This window comes from Pongo abelii, chromosome 11, assembly GCF_028885655.2.
Source record: "Pongo abelii isolate AG06213 chromosome 11, NHGRI_mPonAbe1-v2.0_pri, whole genome shotgun sequence".
Classification (NCBI taxonomy): Eukaryota; Metazoa; Chordata; class Mammalia; order Primates; family Hominidae; genus Pongo; species Pongo abelii.
Genome location: NC_071996.2, coordinates 104,467,572 through 104,492,538, shown reverse-complemented (window position 1 = coordinate 104,492,538; position 24,967 = coordinate 104,467,572). Strand labels below are relative to the sequence as shown.

Here is a 24,967-nt window from a genome sequence, read left to right as displayed (position 1 = left end):
TGAGGTCAGGAGTTCGAGACCAGCCTGGCCAACATGGTGAAACCCTGTCTCTACTAAAAGTACAAAAAAATTAGCCAGGCATGGTGGTAGGCACCTGTAGTCCCAGCTACTCAGGAGGCTGAGGCAGGAGAATCACTTGAACTTGGGAGGTAGTGGTTGCAGTGAGCTGAGATCGCACCACTGCACTCTAGCCTGGGCGACAGAGTGAGACTCTGTCTCAAATAAACAAATGAAATAAAATGAAAATTCACAGACTGCCATGAACATAATCTCCTTTCAAGCCAGAGAGATTCTGCAAGCAGGGCAATTAACATGCTTCTGGAAACACAAGGTCAAGTTGTCTCCTCGCCAAAGAGAAAAGCATACCAAGAAATGCCATAATTTTCTATTCTCCATATGGCCAGGTTGAATTTTTGTGGTATTTGTGAGATACTCATTAATAAAGCCACTAGCTCAGGATGAATTAATGATTTACTACTTTACTCCTTAAAGTATTCTTAAGGCCTTGGGCTCAGCAGGCAGAGGGGAAAGGGAAGGACAGCCTGCACAGACATTAATCTTTAAAATACATTTGAATGATCCAAAACGTATTTTACACACACACACCACAAAGAACCAAGGTAAAAATACAATAAAAATATTCATATTAATATGAATGGAGTGATGGCGTTCTTGGACTTGTAAAAATTTCTCTGAATTTAAAATCATCTTCGATTAGTATATATAATTTTTCTCATCAGAAAGAATACTTTATTAATTGCCTATAGTCCCAGCACTTTGGGAGGCCCAGGTAGATGGATGGCTTGAGCTCAGGAGTTCAAGATCAGCCTGGGCAACACAGCGAAACCCCATCTCTACAAGACATACAAAAATTAGCTGGGCATGGTGGCTTGTGCCTGTGGTCCCAGCTACTCAGGGGGTTGAGGGAAGAGGATCGTTTGAGTCCAGGAGGCCGAGGCTGTGGTAAGCCAAGATTGCGCCACTGCATTCCAGCCTGGGGGACAAAGTAAGACATTGTCTCAAAAAGAAAAAAAAAAAAAAAAGAATATTTGATTAATCAAAATTTTGAAGGAGATCATTGAGAGCTCTGTCTCTTGGTTCAGCCTCACTTACCAGGTAGAAAAAGTGAAAGGAAGTTGAAAGGAGTGACTTAGTGTAGAATGTGTTGAAAGAGGAAGTGACTTAACCAAGAAAATTATGAAACATAATTTAAATCCAGCTACTCAGTGCATAACATAAGCAGCACGTCAAGGAGAAAAAAAAGGCCACATAGAAAAAATGATGTTAAATTACTTATTACTGACTAACTCTGCACCTATTTCAAACTTGCCAGCCTGGGCTGCAGGTCTTAGGAGAGCAGGTGCGGCCGGGCACAGTGGCTCATGCCTGTAATCCCAGCACTTTGAGAGGCCAAGGCAGGCGGATCACCTGAGGTCAGGAGTTTGAGACTAGCCAGGCCAATATGGTAAAACCCCGTCTCTAATAAAAATACAAAATTAGCCAGGCGTGGTGGTGCATGCACCTGTAAACCCAGCTTCTCAGGAGGCTGAGGCAGGAGAATTGCTTGAACCTGGGAGGCGGAGGTTGCAGTGAGCCGAGATGGTGCCACTGCTCTCCAGCCTGGGAAACAAAGTAAAACTGTCTCAAAAAGAAAAAGTAGAGCAGGCACGTTAAGACGTGCATGTGGTAGAAGGCTGTGGGGAGGACACACGCAGGTACCAGAGAGTAAATTAACTAAATCTTGAAAATGTATCTCCAAGCATTACCATTTGAAAATTCATCAGGACTTCCTTCAAGGCTGCTTCTTCTCTCTGAATTAAAAGGGGAAACCCCAAACAATATTTGATTAGAAACAACTGTGATATGGACAGATTTGTCAGTTTCAATTTTAGAGTAGGTTTTGCCGATTCCCGGCTGTCAGGTTGTTTCTACCTCTGCTGAATTCTTCATAGTCGTTGATTATCTTCAGCAGGCTCTTGTTGATTTGGGCACAGACTCTTTTCAGGATGTCCAACTTTCCTTTTCCCAGGATGACCCTCTTCTCCATCTCTATGAAAATATCCAGCAGGTTCTAAGAGGAGGAGAAATAAAGTTGGGAATCTGGATTGAGCCCTACTGGTTTTTAGATTAGATTTTTTTTTTTAACTTCCACTTTCTCCAACCAAGGACCTGCCCTTGCTTCCCAAGTTTCTGACAGTTTCTGCTGGTCTCTCACAGCCAGCAGGCTACTAGGGAAGCGATTCCATGTTTTCTGGCCCAGAAAGACAGAAGTGAGAGGATAAAGGAGAAGCCATGTCAGATATCACCCAGTCCCCAGGCCCTGTGCTCAAATCTCCTGCGAATGCATTACTTGGGAACTGTGAAACAGCCTGAGACAGCAGCCCGGTCATCATGGCGACACCCTGGGGACAGCCTCACCCCCAGCATTGCCTCTCCAGACCTGAGTACATACAGACACACAGACACACACATACACACACAGATACACACGACACACACAGAGTATACTCAGTGATACACACACAGGGGCATAAATACAATACACACTACACAACACACAGACACACATACCACACAGAGAACACACACACACAGACAGAGATACACAGACACACACCACTTATACAGAGACACACAGAGATACACATATCACACACAAATACAGACACACACTATACACAGAGAAAGGCACACACAGACACAGAGATACACATACAACACACAGACATGCAAAACACACACAGAGACATACAACACACAGAGACACAAAACACAGACACACAACACACAGACACAATATACACACAGAGTTTCAGGTCCCAGGTTGTTTCGGGGACTGCAGAAGTGGAGGAAATGTCTCAGACCCACCACTGTCTTTCCCAGCTCTGCCGGGTCTCAGGCTGGGCTGCATCTGCACAACCAGCCTCCTTCTCCCGGCCTCTGACTCTTCCTTGCTCCCAATAACTAGCACGAGCAGCACTTCAGTCTAAAGGAATCACATCTGTAATACTCGTGCTGACAACTTTCTTCTTCTAGTTAAAAAGTGAGAATCCAGGTTGCTTTTACCAAAATACCCCCTCTCTTTGGTCTCAGAAATGCCCCCTGGCTAACCAAGTCTCAGGACTAAATCTCAGTAAGATACCAGGTCTTACCATGTCATCATCCAGTTTGCATTTGGAGATTTCCTCTTGCAAAAGAAACTTAAAACACCTCAATTCTGATCTGCTCACTTCTTCTGAAATCTGATACAGCATGACCCTGTGGTGGGAAATGGAGACACTTTAGAAACCTTTTCCCAAATAATTTCCCATTTGATATATGGAATCACAGTGGGCTTGATTCCAAAGGCCTCCCTTCAACATAAAGCCAGTTAATGGCATGGTTTATGAGTTGAGCCCTTGGAAAGAGGCTGGTGTAGTGACACAGAAGTCTACTGGCTCCTCCCTGACTTTCCCACCCTTAACAATTTAAAGTTCTATCAACTTTTCTTTCAGTTTATTTCAGTTAAGTAAATCTTGTTTTCCTTTTTTTTTTTTTCTATAAAATCAAGATTTTGTTGCAATAGCAAAAAGCTTTGCCTTTTGGAAATTATGCTTTTCAAAATGCACATTGACTCATGACTTCCCTAATCAAAACTGGTCAGTATTCTCCCAGTCGTTATCTTCAGTAAGAAGGCCAAGCATTCGGTTCTGGAATACAAAGTCTCCGAATACATCCCCATCACAGACCAGACCACAAACACTAAAGGACCTGAAGCCCCAAACACACCCAGCTGCCCTGCCCTCACCCCTTTCCGCGGTGCCCCTACACCCCATCCCCTTGTCTATCTGCAGACGCCCATCCACGAACAATCAACTGAAGCATTGCCTGAGCATCCTCAAAGCTGCATTCACTCCACTATGACTTAGTAACCCCGAAAGGATAACACACATAATTGTCTGTTGGCCTGGTGCAGTGGTTCATGCCTCTAATTCCAGTGCATTAGGAGGCCCAGGCAGGAGGAGGATCACTTGAGCCCAGGGGTTTGAGACCAGCCTGGGCAACATAGCAAGACCCCATCTCTACCAAAAATATTTAAAAATTAGCCGGGTGTGGTGGCATGCACCTGTGGTCCCAGCTACTCCAGAAGCTGAGGTGAGAGGATCACTTGAGCCCCGGAGGTTGAGGCTGCAGTGAGCTGTGATCATGCCACCACACTAAAAATAAAAACAAAAAATAATTGTCTGTTTAGAAACTGTTCAAGTCCCCTAATGGCCAGGTCCGTACCCTTTTTATTTTCATAAACCCAGATGGTTGTGAGGTGCAATGTTTGAGTGCAGCGGACCCAGGCTATTGGTGTTGGAGCCTTGGTTCCACCATCTTTGAGCAGCGTTAACTTTAGACATGTTACACATTTTTTCCTCGTCCATAGCTGAAGATAATTATCCGTAACCACATCATAGGAAGGTGTCGAGGGTTACACAAATAAGTTTATGTGAAGTACTTAAACCAATCTTTGGCAACACATTAAGTGCTCAATGAGTGATAGGTGTTACTATTTCCTAATCTATGCCTATCACATTTATGTGTGGCACATTTAGGCTGGCACATTTAGGCTCTTGGAATATGCTTGTCGAATAGGTGAACACAGGAATGTTTTAGAAGTCAGCAAACCTTTCAATACTATGGTGTAAAGGAAAATAATTTTAATACAAAAACACGTTGACTTTAAAATTTAATTAGAAAAATAAAATTCTGAAAATAAAAATGGCACAGAAACAGAAATTGCTCAGTATTACCATCTGCCTTATCCTCCTTCTCGTGGACTCTCTACCCTAGAAGTGTTTATCTAAAGCTTTCATTTTGGCCAAAATTGGATCTAATCCAAAGCTACTCTGACTCTTTCACCTTTATTACAAGGTATTTACCCTTTTGCTTTCCTCATTATTGAAGCCTACAGGCTTTCTTGTACCATCACTGTTTAGTAATGAAACTGAATAGTTTATAAGATACTTATTTTATAGGTAGCAATTATAACTGGAAAATAAAATGTCTAGTGTTTTCTTATAATGGTAAGTGGCCACCCTATCATATTTATTAGCTCCTGGCTAGTATTCAATGATAATGAACAAGCAGTTAGTCAGGATTGCACTGACCCTTTTATCTCTAAGCCAACACATTAAAGATTTTTAAGAGAGATCCTGCCTTATTAATATATGATCGACCCTCCACCAGAAAGGTACAGATTGTGTCTGGCACTGGCTGTTTGCTTCAGCCCAGCTCATGCGGCAGAAGTGGAACCTTCAAAGAACCAAGATGGTGGGCACAAGATGAGACCCCCTCGGCTTTCCTTGTTCTGGGGCTGTGGGCTTTTAGGACTAACTGGTGCCTTAATGAATAAGTTCCTTATAAAGACTTCACAATGCTAGTAAACCAAAGCTATCTAGTGTACTGGTTGAATAGTGTTCTCCCTTCTTCCCCAAAATTCATGTCTACCTGAAATATGAGAATGCGACCTTATGTGGACACAGGACATTTGCAGATAAAATCTCATTAAGATGAGGTCATGCTGGCCAGGCGCAGTGGATCACTCCCATAATCCCAGAACTTGGGAGGCCGAGGTGGGCAGATCGCATGAGCCCAGGAGTTCAAGACTAGCCTAGGCAACATTTCGAAACCCCATCTCTACAAAAAATACAAAAATTAGCCAGACATGGTGGCAGGTGCCTGTAGTCCCAGCTACTTGGGAGGCTGAGGTGGACGGATTGCTTGAACCCAGGAGGCGGAGGTTGCAGTGAGCCGAGATCATGCCACTGCACTCCAGCTTGGGTGATGTAGTGAGACACTGTCTTACACACACACACACACACACAAACACACACACACAAAGATGAGACCATACTGGATTAGGGTGGGCCCTAATTCCTAATCCAGTGACTGTCTCCTTATAAGAGGGAGATTTAGACACAGAGAAGGGAACATAGGCAGAGACTGCTGTGCCTCATCTACAAGACAAGGAGCACCGAGGATTCCTGCACCCACCAGAAGCAGGGAAAGGCATGAAAAAGATTCTTCCTCAGAGCCTCTTAAAGGGAACCAACACTGTTGGCATCTTGACTTCTGACTCAGGCCTCCAGAACTATGAAAACACATTTCAAAAACTGTTTTAAACCTGCTAGTTTGTGTTACTTTGTTACAGCAGCCCTAGGAAAATTATACACCCAGAATATCTCTTTTTTTTTTTTTTTTTTTTTTTTTTTGAGACAGAGTTTCACTCTTGTTGCCCAGGCTGGAGTGCAATGGCACAATCTCAGCTTACTGCAACCTCCACCTCCCGGGTTCAAGCGATTCTCCTGCCTCAGCCTCCCAAGTAGCTGGGATTACAGGCGTGAGCCACCACGCCCAGCTAATTTTTATATTTTTGGTAGAGATGGGGTTTCACCATGTTGGCCAAGCTAGTCTTGAACTCCTGACCTCAGGTGATCCGCCCGCTTCAGCCTCCCAAAGTGCTGGGATTACAGACGTGAGCCACCTCACCCGGCCCAGAATATCTCTTTTGTCACTTAAAATCAAAATAGTCAAGCCTTGGCTGGGCACGGTGGCTCACACCTATAATCCCAGCACTTTGAGAGGTTAAGGTGGGTGGATAACTTAAGGTCAGGAGTTCGAGACCAGCCTGGCCAACATAGTGAAACTCTGTCCTACTAAAAATACAAAAATTAGCTGGGCATGGTGGCACACACCTGTAATCCCAGCTACTCGGGAGGCTGAGGCAGAAGAATCACTTGAACCCTGGAGGTAGAGGTTGCAGTGAGCTGAGATCATGCCACTGCACTCTAGCCTGGGTGATGAAGCGAGACTCCGTCTCAAAAACAAAATGAAACAAAACAAAAAATAGTCTCTGAGAATAGAAAGATCAGAGCATTCATGGGCTGGGCCATCAGAGGGCAGCAGCTGTCAGCCCTGGCTGTGAACCCTTTCCATCTCACATGCCATAGTTATCAACAAGCAAACAGAGACAATGAAATGGGCCCAGAGCGAAGGCTTCAGTAGAAGTTTCCTGAAAGCAAAGCTAAAATTGCTTTAAGTAGTGTCTGATAATAGGAGATGTTGAAAGAGAGAAAGTGACAATGTGTTTCTGTTTTTAAAGTCTTGTCACAGCATCATGAAGTTGTAACTGAATGGGGTTTTTCTCTCTCACACCTTTGGTTACCCACTCTCCCTAGGGTGGGGAGAAGCTGAGTTTTACAGCCTTTGGCAGGATGACCCAAGGTGCCACTGTCTTCCTATAGAAGCTTAGAACTGTCATACGGCTGGGCTCACAGGAGCTGGGCAGCCTCGGTGGGGACTGCCTAGCCGTATGTGCCAGGCCAGCGGCTTACAGCTCTGTAAAGAACTTTGTCATTCGAGTCTTTAAGTGTGGCAGAAAACCCTTAAATCTCATTGAAAATTTTCATAGCCATCTGCAAGCAGATGGGGAGGGGGATTTCAGGGTGGGAAGCCGTGACGCTTTACTCAATGGATGGGCAAAGTAAGCACACAATCTGGATATCGAGAGGCACCAAGATAAGAGAGGAAAAAAATGGGAACATTTAGAATAACTATTATAACTTCAGCATACCTCTAAGTAATGTTTCACTTTGAAAAATAAATTTTTATTTTATGGTCTTAGCATTCTTATAGAATTATACATAAGGCCCCTAAATTTCTTATTCTGGCTCCAGTGGGACATCTTCCCAAAGCCTCCCAAGTGATACTGAATGTGGTTTCTGTCTCACACCTTTGTTTACCCACTCTCTCTAGGGTGGGGAGAAGCTAAGTTTTACAGCCTTTAGCAGGACCACCCAAGGCACCACTGTCTTTCTGTAGAAGCTTAGAATTGCGGCACAGCTGGGTTCCCAGGCACTAGGCAGGGTACCACAAAGACAAGCCCCAATCAGCTCAGAGGTTGTCCATTCAACCCACACCTCCCAGTCCCACAATGGGAGTTTCTACCCACCTGTAGGCAGAAATCTGAGCCCTGCCTGGTGTCTGAAGTTCCCTTTCCATCTCCTCCTTTCTAGTGTTTAGGTACGTAATCAGCAAATCCAGTCTATTAATTCGGAAGAGCAGCTCCTTCAGGAAGGACAGATTGCTCTCCTCCAACATTCTCTTTTCCTGGAGCCTCTGGAATAACATCAAGGCATCCTTGATGGGTTCTTGCTTCCTTTGTGGAATGTAGTCCAGGCTCAGGAACTTGAGGGAGGCCAGATCTTCACTGTCCAGTTGTTCCCCAATATCATAAAGATTTCTGCTGAAGTCCATCTTTTCAAAAGGCAGGAGAATATAATCTAAGTCAAAATACAATGGTATGTTCAGATAAGGAAGAAAAGTACCATTTGCTGGCTTGTTCATCAAAGGCTACTGCAACTACTAGATACTAGTCATTGTGCTGTGAGCACAGGAGAGAAAAAAAGAACACCAGACAAGTTCCCTCTTACTGTTTAGGAAGGTAGACATACAAACAAGCCAATGGGCTGGGCGCGGTGGCTCACGCCTGTAATCCCAACACTTTGGGAGGCCAAGGCAGGCGGATTACGAGGTCAGGAGTTCGAGACCAGCCTGACTAACGTGGTGAAACCCCGTCTCTACTAAAAGTACAAAAATTAGCCAGGCGTGGAGGCAGGCGCCTGTAATCCCAGCTACTCTGGAGGCTCGGGCAGGAGAATCGCTTGAACCCGGGAGGTGGAGGTTGCAGTGAGCGGAGGTCGTGCCACTGCACTCCAGCCTGGGCGACAGGGCAAGACTCTGTCTCACACAGAAAAAAAAAAAAGCAAGCCAATAGTTAGAGGGTTGTGACCAGAGTGTGGTAGGGATGTAAAGGAAGAAACTTTAGCTTAGCCTGGGAGAAGGGCTTCCTGTGGGGAAGGGATTTTGGGGAGAATGTGAGAAAGCACAATTCTTACAGGAAACAACGTAAAAGATGGAGGTAGGAACTTTCAAGTCCATTCAGGCAGGCACAAGGAGCTCAATAAAGTAACTACAAAGGGTCTGGGATGGAGAGTGATGGGACAAAGGGATGAAGCTCTAGCCAGGTACCATGTCACAAAGGGGCCGCATTACCATGGGGCAAGGGGTTTAGGCTTTGTCCTGGAGGTGATGAGGAGCTAAGAAAGGACTGTAAAAATGAGAATGACATTATCCAATTGGGAATTAACATTCAAAGTGCAAAGGACAGACTGGAAGACTTGGAGGCAGGGGACGTACTAGGACCTATTAGAACCAACCCCCCCTTCAACCCCACCATCAATCCCCAAAGTCCATTATATCCCTCTGTATGTCTTTGCATCCTCATAGCTTAGCTCCCACTTTTAAGTGAGAACATACGGTATTTAGTTTTCTTTTTTCTTTCTTTCTTTCTTTTGAGATGCAGTCTTGCTCTGTCACCCAAGCTGGAGTGCAGTGTCGCGATCTCGGCTCACTGCAACCTCCACCTCCCAGGTTCAAGCAATCCTCCTGCCTCGGCCTCCCAGTAGTTGGGATTACAGGCACACACCACCACACCCAGCTAATTACTTAGAATAATGGCCTCCAGCTCCAAGATTAAATATTTTTTAAGTGACCCAAAGATTTTGAGTTTTTAAGTGACCCAAAACTTTTAGTTTTCAAAGTCTTCCTTTCAAAAATATCCTTTCCTTCCATTCCCTGAAAGAAAATTTTTAAAAATCTTTTCCCCTCTCCTGATTACAGCAGCAGTGGTTTTTTTGTGTGGAAATGGAAACCACAGAGGCTCTGGGGACTTAAGCTTCTGCCTTCTGCTGCCCTCATTCTTCCCAGACCCTCACTCGTCACCTACTGCCACCCCACTGCGATCATGTTTGTTCCCTGCAGGGAGCTGGTCCCCAGCCCTACTGGCATCACCCTCCTGATGATAAACCACCCTCTCACTAGAATGGAAGCTCTGTGAGGGCAGAAACTTTTGTTGATTTATTTTTTATTCTTATTTTTATTTTTATTTTTGAGACAGGGTCTCACTCTGTCACCCAGGCTGGAGTGCAGTGGTGCGATCTTGGCTCATTGCAACCTCCACCTCCCAGGCTAGAGCCATCCTCCCACCTCAGCTTGCTGAGTAGCTGAGACTACAGGAGCAAACTACCACACCCGGCTATTACTGGCTACTCTCTCGGGCTGCTGGCATGATAATTGTCTGGGCTTTCCTGAATGAATAGTAATAGCTATCTTAGACATGTTCAATGTAGAAATAATCAGGTCTATTGCAAGTTGGCCAGAATTTCCAATAGATACTGCTGGCACGTGTCAATCGTTGCTCTAGGCACTGGGAATGCAGTAAAATAAACCAACATGGCCCAGGAGTTCAGGTCTACCCTGGGCAAGACCCCAGGTAGTAAGACCCCAACTCTTAAAAAAAAAAAAAAGCAAAACCAAAACCAAAAACAAAACAAAAAAACAGGTGAGTAATTTAGCCATCTCTGTCAAAATATAAAATTCACATAAATTTTGGCCCACAATTTAACTTCCAAGAGCTTTTCCTACATTCACTTAAACATAAGTATACTCAAAACCATATACAAGGCTATTCATGGTAGCATTCCTTGAAATAACAAAAGAGCAGAAGCAACTGTTTATCAGCATTAGAAGATTCAGGCAAGCTATTAATCATATTCCAGGGAACTCTATTTGGCTACTAGAAAGAATAGGAAGATCAATGTGGTTGAGCCTGTGTGACCTACACAATGTATTGATCGGTACATATTTTGTGTATTCACAGAAGAGCTCTGACAAAAAACACACAGGAAGTTCCTTCAGTAATGTTAAAGAAAAGCAGAATTACACACAGATGTGGGCGTGCAGTGTGGGAAGGCTGATGGGTGGAGGTGACAGTGAGAGCTGCTTTATTTCCCATATCTTGCTGCACAGTTTGTACTGTTTGAATTTTTACCATGTACATGTATGACTTATTCTAAAATATATACCTAGTTAAAATATTTATTTAAAGATCCATTCTTATTCATATGCTGGAAAAGATCTAAACTAGACCTAACCCTGTTTAGTGTCATTAGGTCAACTGTCTTTAAAATTTTTAATGCATTCTAACCTCTGTGAAAGTTTCATCTTACAGAATAAAACCAACCAAAGAATCAAATGAAAGCAGGACTTCCTTTCCCCCATCCCTCAATTATTTTTTTCTGAGGATAACAATGCTTAGTGTATTCATTTTACACAATACAGAAAAAATAAAAAGGAGAATTAAAATTATGTATAATTCCACCATCCAAATATAAATGCCCAATAATATTTTACTCTTTCCCACCAAATATTTTATGCATACACATTTTTCCTTATATTTCTGTAGTATAAGTGGATTTTTCCACTGGTAAGTACATCTTGTATTGTAAGTACTTTCCTGTCTTTAGTTGTCTTCTACAGCATGGGTTTTAATATCTGTAAAGCATTTAATCTTAGAGATGGGCTATAATTTACATAGTCAGTTCCTGATTACATTTAGGATGACCTTAAAACACAAATCTTTAAGTACACCTCTAATTATTTTCTTAGAATAATTTCCTAAAAGTAGTATTATTGGGTCAAAATGAATAAACCTTTTTGAGGCTCTTGTTACATATTCAATAGCATTTTCTGACAGTATATAATAAAAATCAATACAATCCAAGGCTGAGATGACATGAATTTGGATATAATAAGATTGGCACATAGCTCCGTCCTCCATAGCCATCTCATCTCACTCATTTCATTACCTTTTCAACAACGTAACAATGCTTTTTAAGTGGTTTCCCCATCAAATCATAACTGACATTTAGAAGGGAAAATGCTAACGTGGCTTCTTCTCTGGCCTAGGTGTTCCAGGATACACTGTCAGATGATAGTCAGCCTTTTCTGTTTTTTGTTTTTTGCTTAAGTTACACATCCCTGACACCATTAACAACGGACCATCCAGCACTGTACGGGGAGAGACATCATGTGGCAGTTCTTGTTTTACGGGACCTAGATTTTCTGCACTAGCTTATGGGCTGGAAACCTTGTTAAGCTAGTATTTTTTAAATAATGTACTTGTATTTTTGGTTCCTAAAAACAGTAAAAGTAACACTTGTTTCATAGAGAAAGTACAAAGAAGTAGAAAAAGCAAATAAAAATTACTTAAAAACTTGCCATTTGGAAGTAATTCTTTGGTCACATTTTGTGGCCTTTTCCCAATTTGTTTTCCATACGTATATATAACATATGTAAATTTGAATATTTTGCCATGTAATAATCTCTGCTAAATGGTAAATGTATATAAGCCTATTTGTATTACATAAGTATATTTATTATTTTATATATTTATGCCCCAAAGTATTTAAATATAAATATGTTTATAATAATCATATAAATAAATGATATATAAATGTTTATAATCTATATATCCATATAAACATAAAAATATTTTTTAACCTCATTTCACTAAAAGCCTCTTAAGAAACTACTATTATTGTCCCCATTTTTCTGTTGTGAAAAATCACGGCTTGGAAATAAGCTAGTAAGAGAGAGTGCCACAGCCAGATTTAAGTATCTCACTCAAGGGCTTCAGTGACAGATCACAAAGATTTAGACGTCATTCTACTTGCAGCTGGAAGGCGGTGAAAGAATCTCATGAAGAAAAACATAAAATCAGAACTTTTTTAGAGAACAACATTTCAAAAAATTTTATAATAACAAAACCACAAAAACAGAAGTTCTTAACAAATCCACTATAGGAGAGGGGGTCAGAGCCTCACAAAGAAAGTGCTAGAATCTAGGCCCCAGCATCTCATTCCAGAGTCCCACTCTACCACTGTATTACGTGCCACAATTAAACTGCAAATACATTCCATCTCATCACAATCATTCCAGTAATATTCTAGCAGCATCCTAGCTCTTGCAGTGATAACTAAAAAGCAAAACATGCATTCGCCATCGGAAGCAGAAACCTGCATCTCATCCGAAGCTTGAGAGAACCTGAAAGCCACTCGCTCTCAGGTCCAAACCCCTAACCGGTAGGTAGCATTGCCACTCCCTCCAATCCAGGCTGGCTGCCTCAGGCGCGGGCTGCCCCGAAACCTGACAGACATCCACTCTGCACACACATGGTGTCCATAACAGGGCGCTGCAGCCACAGCATTCAAATAACCCAGCAAAGGTGTCCGAACCTCAGCAAAACATATAATCCCATCATTTTCAAACAGAATGAAACTTGCAACTTCACCTGTAAATGCTTAACCCCACAAGTACAGGTCTCTGATTGTGTCTATCTAGTCTTCCCATTATATTGTTTTTTGAACTGTTCTGTATCTTTTTAAATTTTTTTTTTTTTTTTTTTTTTTGAGACGGAGTTTCGCTCTTGTTGCCCAGGCTGGAGTGCAATGGCACGATCTCGGCTCACCACAACTTCCACCTCCCAGGTTCCAGTGATTCTCCTGCCTCAGCCTCCCGAGTAGCTGCGATTACAGGCATGCGCTATCATGCCCAGCTAATTTTATATTTTTACTAGAGACGGGGTTTCTTCATGTTGGTCAGGCTGGTCTCAAACTCCCAACCTCAGGTGATCCACCCGCCTCGACCTCCCAAAGTGCTGGGATGACAGGCGAGAGCCACCACGCCCAGTCTTTTTTAATTTCTTTAAAAAATAAATAATTGAATTAGTAGGAGCACATGGGTGTGTGTATGTGTATGTGTGTGTGTTTATGTCGGCAAATGTGTATGCTGGTGGGAGGATAGCTGTAGCAGCAAAGTCAGTTGAGATCTAAATTTTGGCTTCTATTATTTCACAAGTTTGGCTGGGATCAGGATGAGGCCTTTATACAAGTAGGTAAACTTGCAGCATTTCAGAAACTCCTAGGACTTCATCAATCTAAGCTAGAATGGCCTTGAGATCTGGAAACTGCACGGCCCTCGGCAAGGCTCTCAGAGGGACTGCTACCTCTTACACTAACTTCATGGTTTCCCCATCCACACTCACTTACGAGGATCACCTCCATGGCCCCAGGGCCACCCGATCTCACTCTCAACAGCCTAGAAAACTCCAGAATCAAAGGCCTTTCTCCCAAAAGGCCCCTCTGACCTTAACAAAGAGGCAAATCCTTACCTTACTCTCACGATGGTAGCACCTTCGTCACAGGCCTATCCACTACCATCTGAGCATCTAAGACAAGAGCAAACATCTAATGAAGGACGGAAGGGCACAGCCAGCCAGCTCGACTTCCTGTTTCGAAACTCCTCAGTCACAAACACTAGAAGGGAAAGAACACTTACCACTTGCCCCTGAGTGAGCAGAGTGCCCTCTAAAGCTTCTAAAGCTGCAGGAAAGCTGGTGGTCCAGGAGACCGCATGCAGGGCACCTGGCCACCTGAGCACCGGCCGCTGGCTGTGACTTTGGATGGGCCATTTTACCTTTGGGGCCTCATTTCCACATTCCAAAACAAGGACGTTGAACTGGATTGTAACTAAGAACACTTTCGTTTCATATTTAGGATTTAAAGATTTTTCTGGGTTCATCATTAAGACTTTAATTTTTTCATTCAATGAATCTTGATGGAGCACCTCAGAGAGGTCTTGAGATTGGACACTGCAGAGCCCCCTCATCTTGGTTCTCAGGGTGGCTGCGAACTTTCAGAGCTAAAGCCCCTGGTTTAGCCAAGGAGCATCTCTGTGGCCCCAAGGTCACCAGATTCCACCCTCAGCAGCCTAAAAAACTCTAAAATAAAAATAAAAAACTCTTAAAAGAAAAAACTCTAAAAAGAAAAAACTCTAAAATGAAAAACCTCTAAAAAGAAAAAACTTTGAAATAAAAAAATTCTAAAATGAAAAAAATCTAAAAAGAAAAAACTCTAAAATGCAAAAACTCTTTGGTAAGACGGTAAGTCCATCTTACCAAAGGTGATCCTTGTATATGAGTGTAGCTGGGGAAACCATGAAGTTAGCTGAAAGATGGGTTTACCATCTTATCAAAGAAGCAAATCCTGGGGCCCTCACCATGTTGGGCTCTAGGGATATACCAGTAAACAAAATATTGCCTTCATACTGAGAGTTAGATGAAATGTTTTCTGATGTTAAAAGTAGGAAAAGAAAATCAAACACCTCTCTTCTTTGAAACTGCCTTTGGTCTTTCCCCAAATAGAATATAAGCTTTCAGAGGGCAGGGACTCATAGCTGAGAAGACTGAACAAAGTATCTGAAAAGGACTCTTCACCAGAGAGGGCTAGGTCAAGGTGGCCTCATAACATCAATGCCTGGATGGTCACCGTGGCTCATGCATGTAATCCCAGCACTTTGAGAGGCCAAGGTGGGAGGATCCCTTGAGCATAGGAGTTTGAGACCAGCCTGGGCAATATAATGAGACACTATCTCTATGAAGAAAAATTTTTTAATTAGCCAGGTGTGGTAGCATGTGCCTGTGGTCCCAGCTAATCTGAAGGCTGAGATGGGAAAATTGCTTGATCCCAGGATGTTGAGGCTGCAGTGAGCCGTGATTGCACCACTGCACTACAGCCTGAGTGACAGAGCAAGACCTTGTCTCAAAAAATAAATAAATAAAAAAGAAATAGAAACAGAATGAGCAAAATAAAATACCAATAGTATTAATATGCAATAATAATTGCTAACTCGTGTAGTAAGTGATGTATGCATATTATCTCCTTCAAGCGTCACAGTCACCTCTCGAGGCATTATTAATCATTTAATGATGAGATAACAGAGGCACAGAGGAATTACTTACTTGCCTGAGATCGCATAGTTAAAAAACAGTGTACACATACAAAAGAAAAATACATTTTGCAAAGATACAGATAAATTCACGAATCCACATCAAAACATTAGAGAACTGTCTTTGGGGAACAAGAGAAAGGGCAGGAGGGCAAGGGTGGGGGTGGAGAGATAAAAGGAAACCCTTCAGACACCGAAGAGGGGGAAGCGGGCTGTGCACCTCAGGGCATCGTGATTCGACAGAATAAAGTACTTAACCCTCGGCCCCAGGGCCAAATGAAAAAGAAAAAAAAAGTGGATTGATAAAGTCTTCTGGGGTCTCCAAACGGGTCCACAGGAGGGAGGCCGTGTATCTGCATTCGAGGCGGCAGGGAAGCTTGGAGGACAAAAAGGTAGCAGGGGAACTGGAGACTGCTCAGAGTGAGAAAGTAGCAAAGTCAGAGGCAACGGCTCAGAGAGAAACCACACAAGAGACCTGGGCCAGGCAGCACCCAGAGGTGTCCTCAGAAGGGCAGATCCAAGTTGCTTCCCCACCCCCACAGCCCTGTTTCTAGAGCAAGTCAAGAAACAAAAATATTGTGGTTTCCTGTTGAAGAGGCCACCTTGGCAACAGGCACTCACCCGCTCCACCCTTTCCTGGCACCATCGCAGTCTCCGAGTCCCCTAACCTGCCTAACTCCACGTGCTCAGTAGGGAAGGGGGTGGGAAAGGCTCCCAGGAAGAAGTCTCTTTTACTTTCAATAACCACCCTGGATCTTCTGCCTCCCTCCACGGCCTCACTTCCTGTTGAGTTGACTAGCAAATTCAGCAGGGCTTGAAAAAAAAACACAAAAGATAAAAGGAGGAGAACCTGTGAAAACACTTCCCTCCAGTAGAAAGGCAGAATCTGGTCTCCGAGAGAAAGAGAAAACTTCACCACAGAAGGAACTGCAGGGTAAACTTTACTCCTAAAGCAGAACAGAGATGACTCACTCGAACAAGAAATGTTTCCTATTTAAAGGAACAGATGCCCAATTTCCAACCATTCAGAAGAGGGATGTGGCAGACAATTCATGGACGTGCAAACTAAAAACTCGAGCGCTGGACATGTTTTATTGGAAAGCATTTATACCGACTCCATTTAGTAATAATAACCCCTGTCGGTGGCAAGTAATATGCCATTCTTTCCTGCAAAGGGTCTGGGAATAGGAAGTTTCCCTCTGCCTTGATCCAAACCTCAGCACTGAAGTCACAGACCAGCCCTCTCCTCCCTCCCGCCGGACTGGGTAAAGCCAGCCCTGTAGCTGAAATGTAGGTAGATTGTTCAGAAAAAAGGAGGAAGTGTTCTGGCTCAGCCCTACTTGGCTTAGCCCTGCTCGGCTCAGCCCTGCTCAGGCTGAGTTCCCATCCTTGGCCATGTTCTCCAGTTTAGTTGTAACCCGTGTCTTTGTAGCATTGATCCTGGAGTGTTGGTGCTACTGAGGTCTGTTCTCCAAAGCTCTGAGCCCTAGACCTTCCCCTGTTCTCTCATTTTTTTTTTTTTTTGAGACGGAGTCTCGGTGTGTTGCCCAGGCAACAGTACAGTGGTGCAATCTTGACTAACTGCAACCTCCGCCTCCCGAGTTCAAGTGATTCTCCTGCCTCAGCCTCCCAAGTAGCTGGGACTACAGGCACCCACCACCACCCCCGGCTAATTTTTGTATTTTTAATAGAGATGGGGTTTCACCATGTTGGTCAAACTCGTCTTGAACTCCTGACCTCAAGAAATCCACCCGCCTTGGCCTCCCAAAGTGCTGGGATTACAGGCGTGAGTCACCATGCCCAGCCCCTCCCCTGTTCTCTGCCATCTGCCTCTCTTTCCCATTTGAATTTTTTTTTTGGGGGGATGGAGTTTCGCTCTTGTTGCCCAGGCTGGGGTGCAATGGCACCATCTCGGCTCACAGCAACCTCCGCCTCCCGAGTTCAAGCGATTCTCCTGCCTCAGCCTCCTGGGTAGCTGGGATTACAGGCATGCGCCACCATGCCCAGCTAATTTTGTATTTTTAGTAGAGACAGGGTTTCTCCATGTTGGTCAGGCTGGTCTCAAACTCACAACCTCAGGTGATCCACCCGCCTCGGCCTCGCAAAGTGCTGGGATTACAGGCATGAGGCACCGCGCCCAGCCATGAATTTTTAAAAAGGGTTTTCTGCCCTTTTGCTTTCACATCTTGTACATTTTATAACCAGAACACCAGCAATAACACATTACCTATATGTTGCACCTTGACATGAATTATCTCTAATTCTGGCAGCAATTCAGGGTATTGTTCTCCCATGTTATGGATGAGGAAACTAAGACGCAAACAGTTACATGGAGTCAAACTCAGTCCTGCTGAGCCAAAAACAGAGATTTTTCTATGACATACTAACTCCCTTTCTCCAACACTTCGAATTTGGAATGAATCATGTGGATGGAAGAGCAACAAATTTAAACTAATAGTGACCGATGCATAAAGGGCAGAAGGTCCTTGGTTTCTCAGTCACCTAACAAAAAGGAGTTGGCCTAATAAAGGCACAAGCTAATACTTATCAAACCATTGGCGTATGCCAGACACAGCCACCTAAACTGGCTCATTTCCACTTCTGAACAGTTCTCATTTTATGAGACCAATTTACGATTGGTCCCATTTTATGGATGAGGACACTGAGGCTTAGAGAGGCTGAAAGACTTGGCCACGCTCAGTCAGTGAGTGACAGAATGAGGTCTGTTTGTCTCTAAAACCCTCAGTGGTTAGTCACCACCTAAACATTAATGCATAGCCATGAATCTCAGTCTGACCCACCTCAGAATTAACTGCAACATTTCTAAAAATATGAGTCTTCGAGCTCCAGCTTTGGAACTCCTACCTGAGCAAAAATGTGGGAGATAAAACAGCTGGAGCACTTAGAATAGTGCCTGGGCCTTCCACATTTCTCAATAAATAGGCTGTGGGTGCAGTGGCTCACACCAGTAATCCCAGCACTTTGGAAGACCAAGGCAGGAGGATCGCTTGAGCTCAAGAGATCGAGGCCAGCCTGGGCAACATAGGGAGACACCGTCTCTGCAGAAAATTTTAAAAAATTAGTCAGGTATGGTGGCATGCATCTGTCGTCTCAAGCTACTCAGGAGGCTGAGGTGAGAGGATAACTTGAGTGTGGGAGGTCAAGGCTGCAGTGAGCTATGATCACACCACTGCACTCCAGCCTGGGTGACAGAGCGAGGCCCTGTCTAAATAAATAAATAAACAAATAAATAAATATTCACTACCATGTTATTTAAGCTCACAACATCTCTAAGATGGCTATAAATTATTAGGCTTACATACAGATGATGCAATTAAATGCAACATCAATTAGCTGACAAATGGCAGGGCCAGTGCATGAACTCAGGAGTGTCTCCCTCAAAAGTTTCTGCTCTTAGCCCCTGTACACATCTCCCTGCATGTACCCAGGCCCAGCCTAGCAGAAATGGATGATCTGCTGGAGGCATCTGAGGAGCAGTACTGAGAATGGGTGGAGCAGGGTGGGAGTGGGAGTCTCAGGGCTTCAACTTGTGCCATTTGTAAGGCACTGACCCTAGATTCTCCCAGTCGTATCATATAGATAGATAGATAGATAGATAGACAGACAGACAGACAGATAGATAGATAGATAGGACTGATAAGTGAATTATGGCCAGGCACAGTGGCTTACCCCTGTAATCCCAGCGCTTGAAGAGATTGAGGTAGGCGGATCACTTGAAGCCAGGAGTTTGACACCAGCCTACCCAACATGGCAAAACCCCATCTCTACTAAAAATACAAAAAAATTAGTTGGGCATGGTGGCATGTGCCTGTAGTCTCAGCCACTCAAGGCACGAGACTCACTTGAGCCCAGGAAGCAGAGGTTGCAGTGAGCCAAGATGACACCATTGCACTCCAGCGTGGGTGACAGAGGGACACTCCGTCTCAACAAAAAATAAAAATAAAAAGAGTTAATAAGTGAATTATAAACCTCAGGTTGTTTGAATTCCTATTGTGAAGCACAAAGATCATTATTACTTCATTTGCTGTAACCAACTTCTCACCCTCATCTTGAGACATGTGTCTGTGTGACTATTTATATCAGAATTAATAATGTGCATGGTCCTTAGTCCCAGGGAAGCTGAAAGATCTGGAGGTGTTGCCGGAGCTGCAGGGACATGGAGAGCTGGCTCCTGCCCAGCACAGAATGAGGACAGGTCTGCTTTGACTCAATCTCCAAGTGGTTTCCACCCTCTCGAATCTCAGCTCCCACCTGGAGTCCTGGTCCTGAGACTACTGTGTCTCCTACCATGTCCACCAGCCGGCTGAAAGCAGATTTGGACCTGTAAGTGTCCCTAAAAAAGCCAAGAAAGACCAAACCTCAGCTCAACTGCAACACACCCTTCCCATTCATCTTGATGTGACATCCTTCAAAGATAAACACTGACAGTGAAACCAAAATCCCCTGAATGTGCATGCCCTTTGTTTGTTGCCAGCGAGGGAGGTTGTATATAACTAACCCATGGGCCAGGATGGTGTGGTTTGTGGATTCAGCGGGGCCGCTCCCCCTTCCTTGACTGGCAGCTGGCCTTGGCTACTGCCCTAGACTCCTCCTCCAGAGCGTGGCAAGGGAAGGGAAAACAGATTCCATTCACATCTATCTCATTCCTTTCTGGGCCTTGTAGGGAGAGGCTCAAAGAGTTGTCTAAGACAAAGATTTTAGCAATTGGGATTTTAAGTTTTTCTTTTGCTATTAAAATGATCAGACAGTCATGGGGCGTTTACACTGACCTCAATCTGCATACTCTGCAGCTTGTTGATTACCAATACCTACCCCTTCTGCTTTCTCAAAAAAACTACTGCAGACATGAATCCATACCATGGATTTAGAAAGGAAGAAATTGAGTTTGTTAGGCCCTGATTCCAATATTCATGTCACTGACCTAGCTTTTCCAGAATTTTCCTTTTTTTTTTTTTTTTTTGAGATGGAGTTTTGCCCTTGTTGCCCAGGCTGGAGTACAATGGTGCAATCTCGGCTCACCGCAACCTCTGCCTCCTGGGTTCAAGCGATTCTGCTGCCTCAGCCTCCCGAGTAGCTGAGATTACAGGTGTGCGCCACCACGCCCAGCTAATTTTGTATTTTTAGTAGAGACGGGTTCTCTCCATGTTGGTCAGGCTGGTCTCGAACTCCCGACCTTAGGTGATCCACCCACCTCGGCCTCCCAAAGTGCTGGGATTACAGGCATGAGCCACTGCGCCTGGCCCAGAATTTTCTTAAAGGTTTAGGCATAGAAGAGGTGAGGATCCTCAATATTCTTGAGGCACTATATGCCCATACCCAAGAAATGGGGCACCTCAGACCCTAAGGATAATTGTCAAGAACTATCTTTTAAAATGTGTTAACTGTGGTAAAATATATACACCATAAAATTTACCATTGTAACCAGTTTTAAGTGGCATCAAGTACATTCACGTTGTTATGCAACCATTCCCACCACCCAGGAGTCACTTTTAATGATATAACAACAGTGCATTTGTTAAGCACTGTGCAGTTTTAAAGCATTTTCCCTATTTTATGTCATTAGATCCTCACTGGTAACATTTTTTGGTCTCAGGGGTAGAAGAGCATATGTCTTACAGACAGGAAGATGTTGAAGAAACGAAAGCTCAGAAAAGTGAAGTGACTCTGAAGGGCCTACATAGCTACTGTAACCTACATACAGCACTAGTGACTGTTTCTTAAAAAAAAAAAAACAAAAGATCAGGCTAGGTGCAGTGGCTCACATTTATAATCCTAGCACTTTGAGAGGCCGAAGTGGGAGGATCACTTGAGCTCAGGAGTTTAAGATCAGCCTGGGCAACATACTGCCTTTACCAAAAATCAAAAAAATTAGTCGGGTGTAGTGATGCAGTGGAGGTGCACACCTGTGGTCCCAGCTACTCAGGAGGCTAAGGCAGGAGGATCGCTTAAACCCAGGAGTTCAAGGCTGCAGTGAGCTATGACTGCATCACTGCACTCCAGCCTGGGGGACGGAGCGAGCCCCTGTCTAAAACAAAAAAAAAATCAAATGTTGGGAGGGTTATTCCCTGAAACAGATATTTTCTCCATTAGGTTTCACTCCTCACTTTCTGTAAAGAAAATTCCTTTTTTTTCCCCTCCATGATAAGAGGATTTTAAGAGTATCTGTGGTAGTAACAAAACACATTCACTACAAAATGAATTAGGCAATTATTTCTTTCCTCAAAACTGTTAGTGACAACACCACGTATTCTCAGTAGATGTAGAAGGTGGGTTATAAAATTAACTTTTCGTGGTTTACAACATATGACACAAAATCCTAGTTTCTGAGAAAATGAGTCATCTCTCACCTGACATGACATGTTGTTGTGGGGGACCAGATGTTCTTTGAGATCCCCTCTTCAAAAGATACAGTTAAGAGTGAAGAGACAAACCGCAGATTGGGAGAAAATGTTTGCAAAACAAAAGACCGTTACCCAAAAGTGTACAAAGAACTCTTAAAACCCAACCATACTGGTGGATCACGAGGTCAAGTGATCGAGACCATCCTGGCCAACATGGTGAAAGCCCATCTCTACTAAAAATACAAAAATTAGATGGGCATGGTGGTGCACACCTGTAGTGCCAGCTACTCGGGAGGCTGAGGCAGGAGAATTGCTTGAACTTGGGAGGTAGAGGTTGCAGTGAGCCAAGTTCATGCCACTACACTACAGCCTGGTGACAGAGCGAGATAGACTCTGTCTCAAAAAAAAAAACAAACAAACAAACGAAAAAAAACCATGCTGTTATCCAAAAATATACAAAGAACTCTTAACACTCAACAATAACAAAACAAACAACCCAATTGAAAAGTGGGCAAGAGATCTGAACAGATACCTCACCAAAAACATATACAGATGGCAAATAAGCATATGAAAAGATGTTCAACATCATATGTCATTAGGGAATTGCAAATTAAAACAACCGTGAGATACCACTACATATTTGCCAAAATTGCTAAAATCCAAAACACTGACACCACCAAACATTGGCAAGGATGTGAAGTAACAGGAACTCTCATTCATTACTCGTGGGAATGAAAACTCATACGGACACTTTGGAAGAAAGTCTGGAAGTTTGTCATGAAGCTTTTTTTTTTAGACGGAGTCTCACTCTGTCTCCCAGGCTGGAGTGCAGCAGCAAGTGTGATCTCGGCTCACTACAGCCTCTGCCTCCGGGTTCAAGCGATTCTCCTGCCTCAGTCTCCCAAGTTGCTGGGATTACCGGCATGACCACCACGCCCAGCTAATTTTTGTATTTTTAGTAGAGACAGGGTTTCACCATGTTGGTCAGGCTGGTGTTGAACTCCTGACTTCAAGTAATATACCTGCCTCCGCCTCCCAAGTGCTGGGATTACAGGTGTGAGCCACTGCTCCTGGCCATTTTTTTTTCTTTTTTTTTTTTTTTTTGACACAGAGTCTCACTCTATTGCCCAGGCTGGAGTGCAGTAGCGCCATCTTGGCTCAATGCAACCTCCGCCTCCCAGGTTCAAGCGATTCTCCTGCCTCAGCTTCCTGAGTAGCTGGGATTACAGGCACACGCCACCACGCCCAGTTAATTTTCGTATTTTTTTTTTTAGTAGAGATGGGGTTTCACTGTGTTAGCCCGGCTGGTCTTAAACTGCTGATCTCAGGTGATCCCACCTCAGCCTCCCAAAGTGCCGGGATCACAGTCATGAGCCACCGTGCCTGGCCAAAGCATATGCTTACCGCAAGATCCAGCAATCATATTTCTAGATATTTACCCAAATTGAAAATTTATTTCCATGCAAAAACCTGCATATGAATGTTTATACCAGCTTTATTCGTAATTCATAACTGCCAAAAGTTGGAAGCAACCAAGATGTCCCTCAATAAATGAATGGATAAACTGTGGCACATCCATACCATAGATTATTATTCAGCAATAAAAAGAAATGAGCTATCAAACCACGCAAAGGCATGGAAGAGCCTTAATTGAATGTTACTAAATGAAAGAAGGCAATCTGGAGAGGCTACATACTGTATGATTCCAACTATGTGACATTCTAATTAAAACTATAGAGACAGTAAAAAGATCAGTGGTTGCCAGGGACTCAGGAGAGGAAGTGTGAATAGGTTCAGCACAGGGGATTTTTAGGGGAGTGAAATTATTCTGTACAATATTGTAACGGTTCTACATGGCATTATTCATTTGGCAAAACCAGTAGGATGTACACCAAAAGTGAACCCTAATGGAAACTATGGAACTTTAGTTCAGAATAATTTATTGATGGGATTCAGGACATGCTACCACAAAATATGGCACCATGACTGACATGGTTTGGATTTGTGTCCTCACCCAAACCCATGTCCAGTTGTAATTCCTAATGTTGGAGGCGGAGCCTGGTGGGAGGTGATTGGATCTTGGGGGTGGTTTCTAATAGTTTAATTTCTAATAGTTTAGCACCATCCCCATAGTGCTGTTTGCATGATAGAATTCTCATGATATTCTGGTTGTTTAAAAATATGTGGCACCTCCCTGCTCTCTCACTTCCCCTGCTCCAGCCACATGAGATGTCTCACTCCCCCTTTGTCTTCCACCATAATTGTAAGTTTCCTGAGGCCTCCCCAGAAGCCAAGCAGATGCCAGCATCATGCTTCCTATACAGTCTGTGGAACCATGAGCCAATTAAAACTCTTTTCTATATAGATTGCCCAGCCTCAGGTATTTTTTTATAGCAATGCAAGAACAGACTAACACAATGACATATTGAATATTTTAAGGTGAAGGAATCTGCAAAAGCAGCATGTGCAGGAAGGGTTTTCTGACCTTCCCCTGAAGCCAGGTCATAAGACCCTCAGGTGAGAGATGCCCTCCCTATACCTGGTGGTATCTGTGAAGACGAAGGGACACAGAGAGGAATCTAACTAAACAAACGGGCCTTGATAAGCTTCCCCCAGCAGACTACACTTACTTCAAACTCTTTGCTCTATCATATCCTCCACAACTGTCCACCCTTTATCAAACCTACATCAAACTGTAACTGCTTCTTGGAGTCTTCATTTCCTTATAAAGGCTTCCATGTCACATAAAACTTATATTAAATATGTTTATGCACTTTTCTCTTATTAATCTGTCTTCTGTTATAGGGTTCTCAGCCATGAACTTAGAAGGGTGGAAGGAAAACAGATTTGTCCTCCCCTATAATATCAATATTGGTTCATCACTTGTAACA

General features: G+C 43.6%; 1 protein-coding gene across 8 annotated transcripts in view; it reads right to left on the bottom strand.

Annotated features, from left to right (window-relative positions):
- The window catches only part of CASP8 (caspase 8), a 50,437-nt gene that overhangs the window by 10,338 nt on the left and 15,132 nt on the right, over positions 1–24,967 (bottom strand). The window contains exons 1-5 of one of the 8 annotated variants that reach the window (XM_009237971.3): positions 16,565–16,685; positions 7,979–8,283; positions 3,153–3,258; positions 1,933–2,071; positions 1,767–1,811 (exon numbers count right to left, since the gene is read on the bottom strand). In XM_009237971.3, coding sequence (XP_009236246.1) covers positions 1,767–1,811; positions 1,933–2,071; positions 3,153–3,258; positions 7,979–8,283 — 595 coding nt within the window. In that variant the 5' untranslated portion in view covers positions 16,565–16,685. 8 annotated transcript variants of the gene reach the window in all.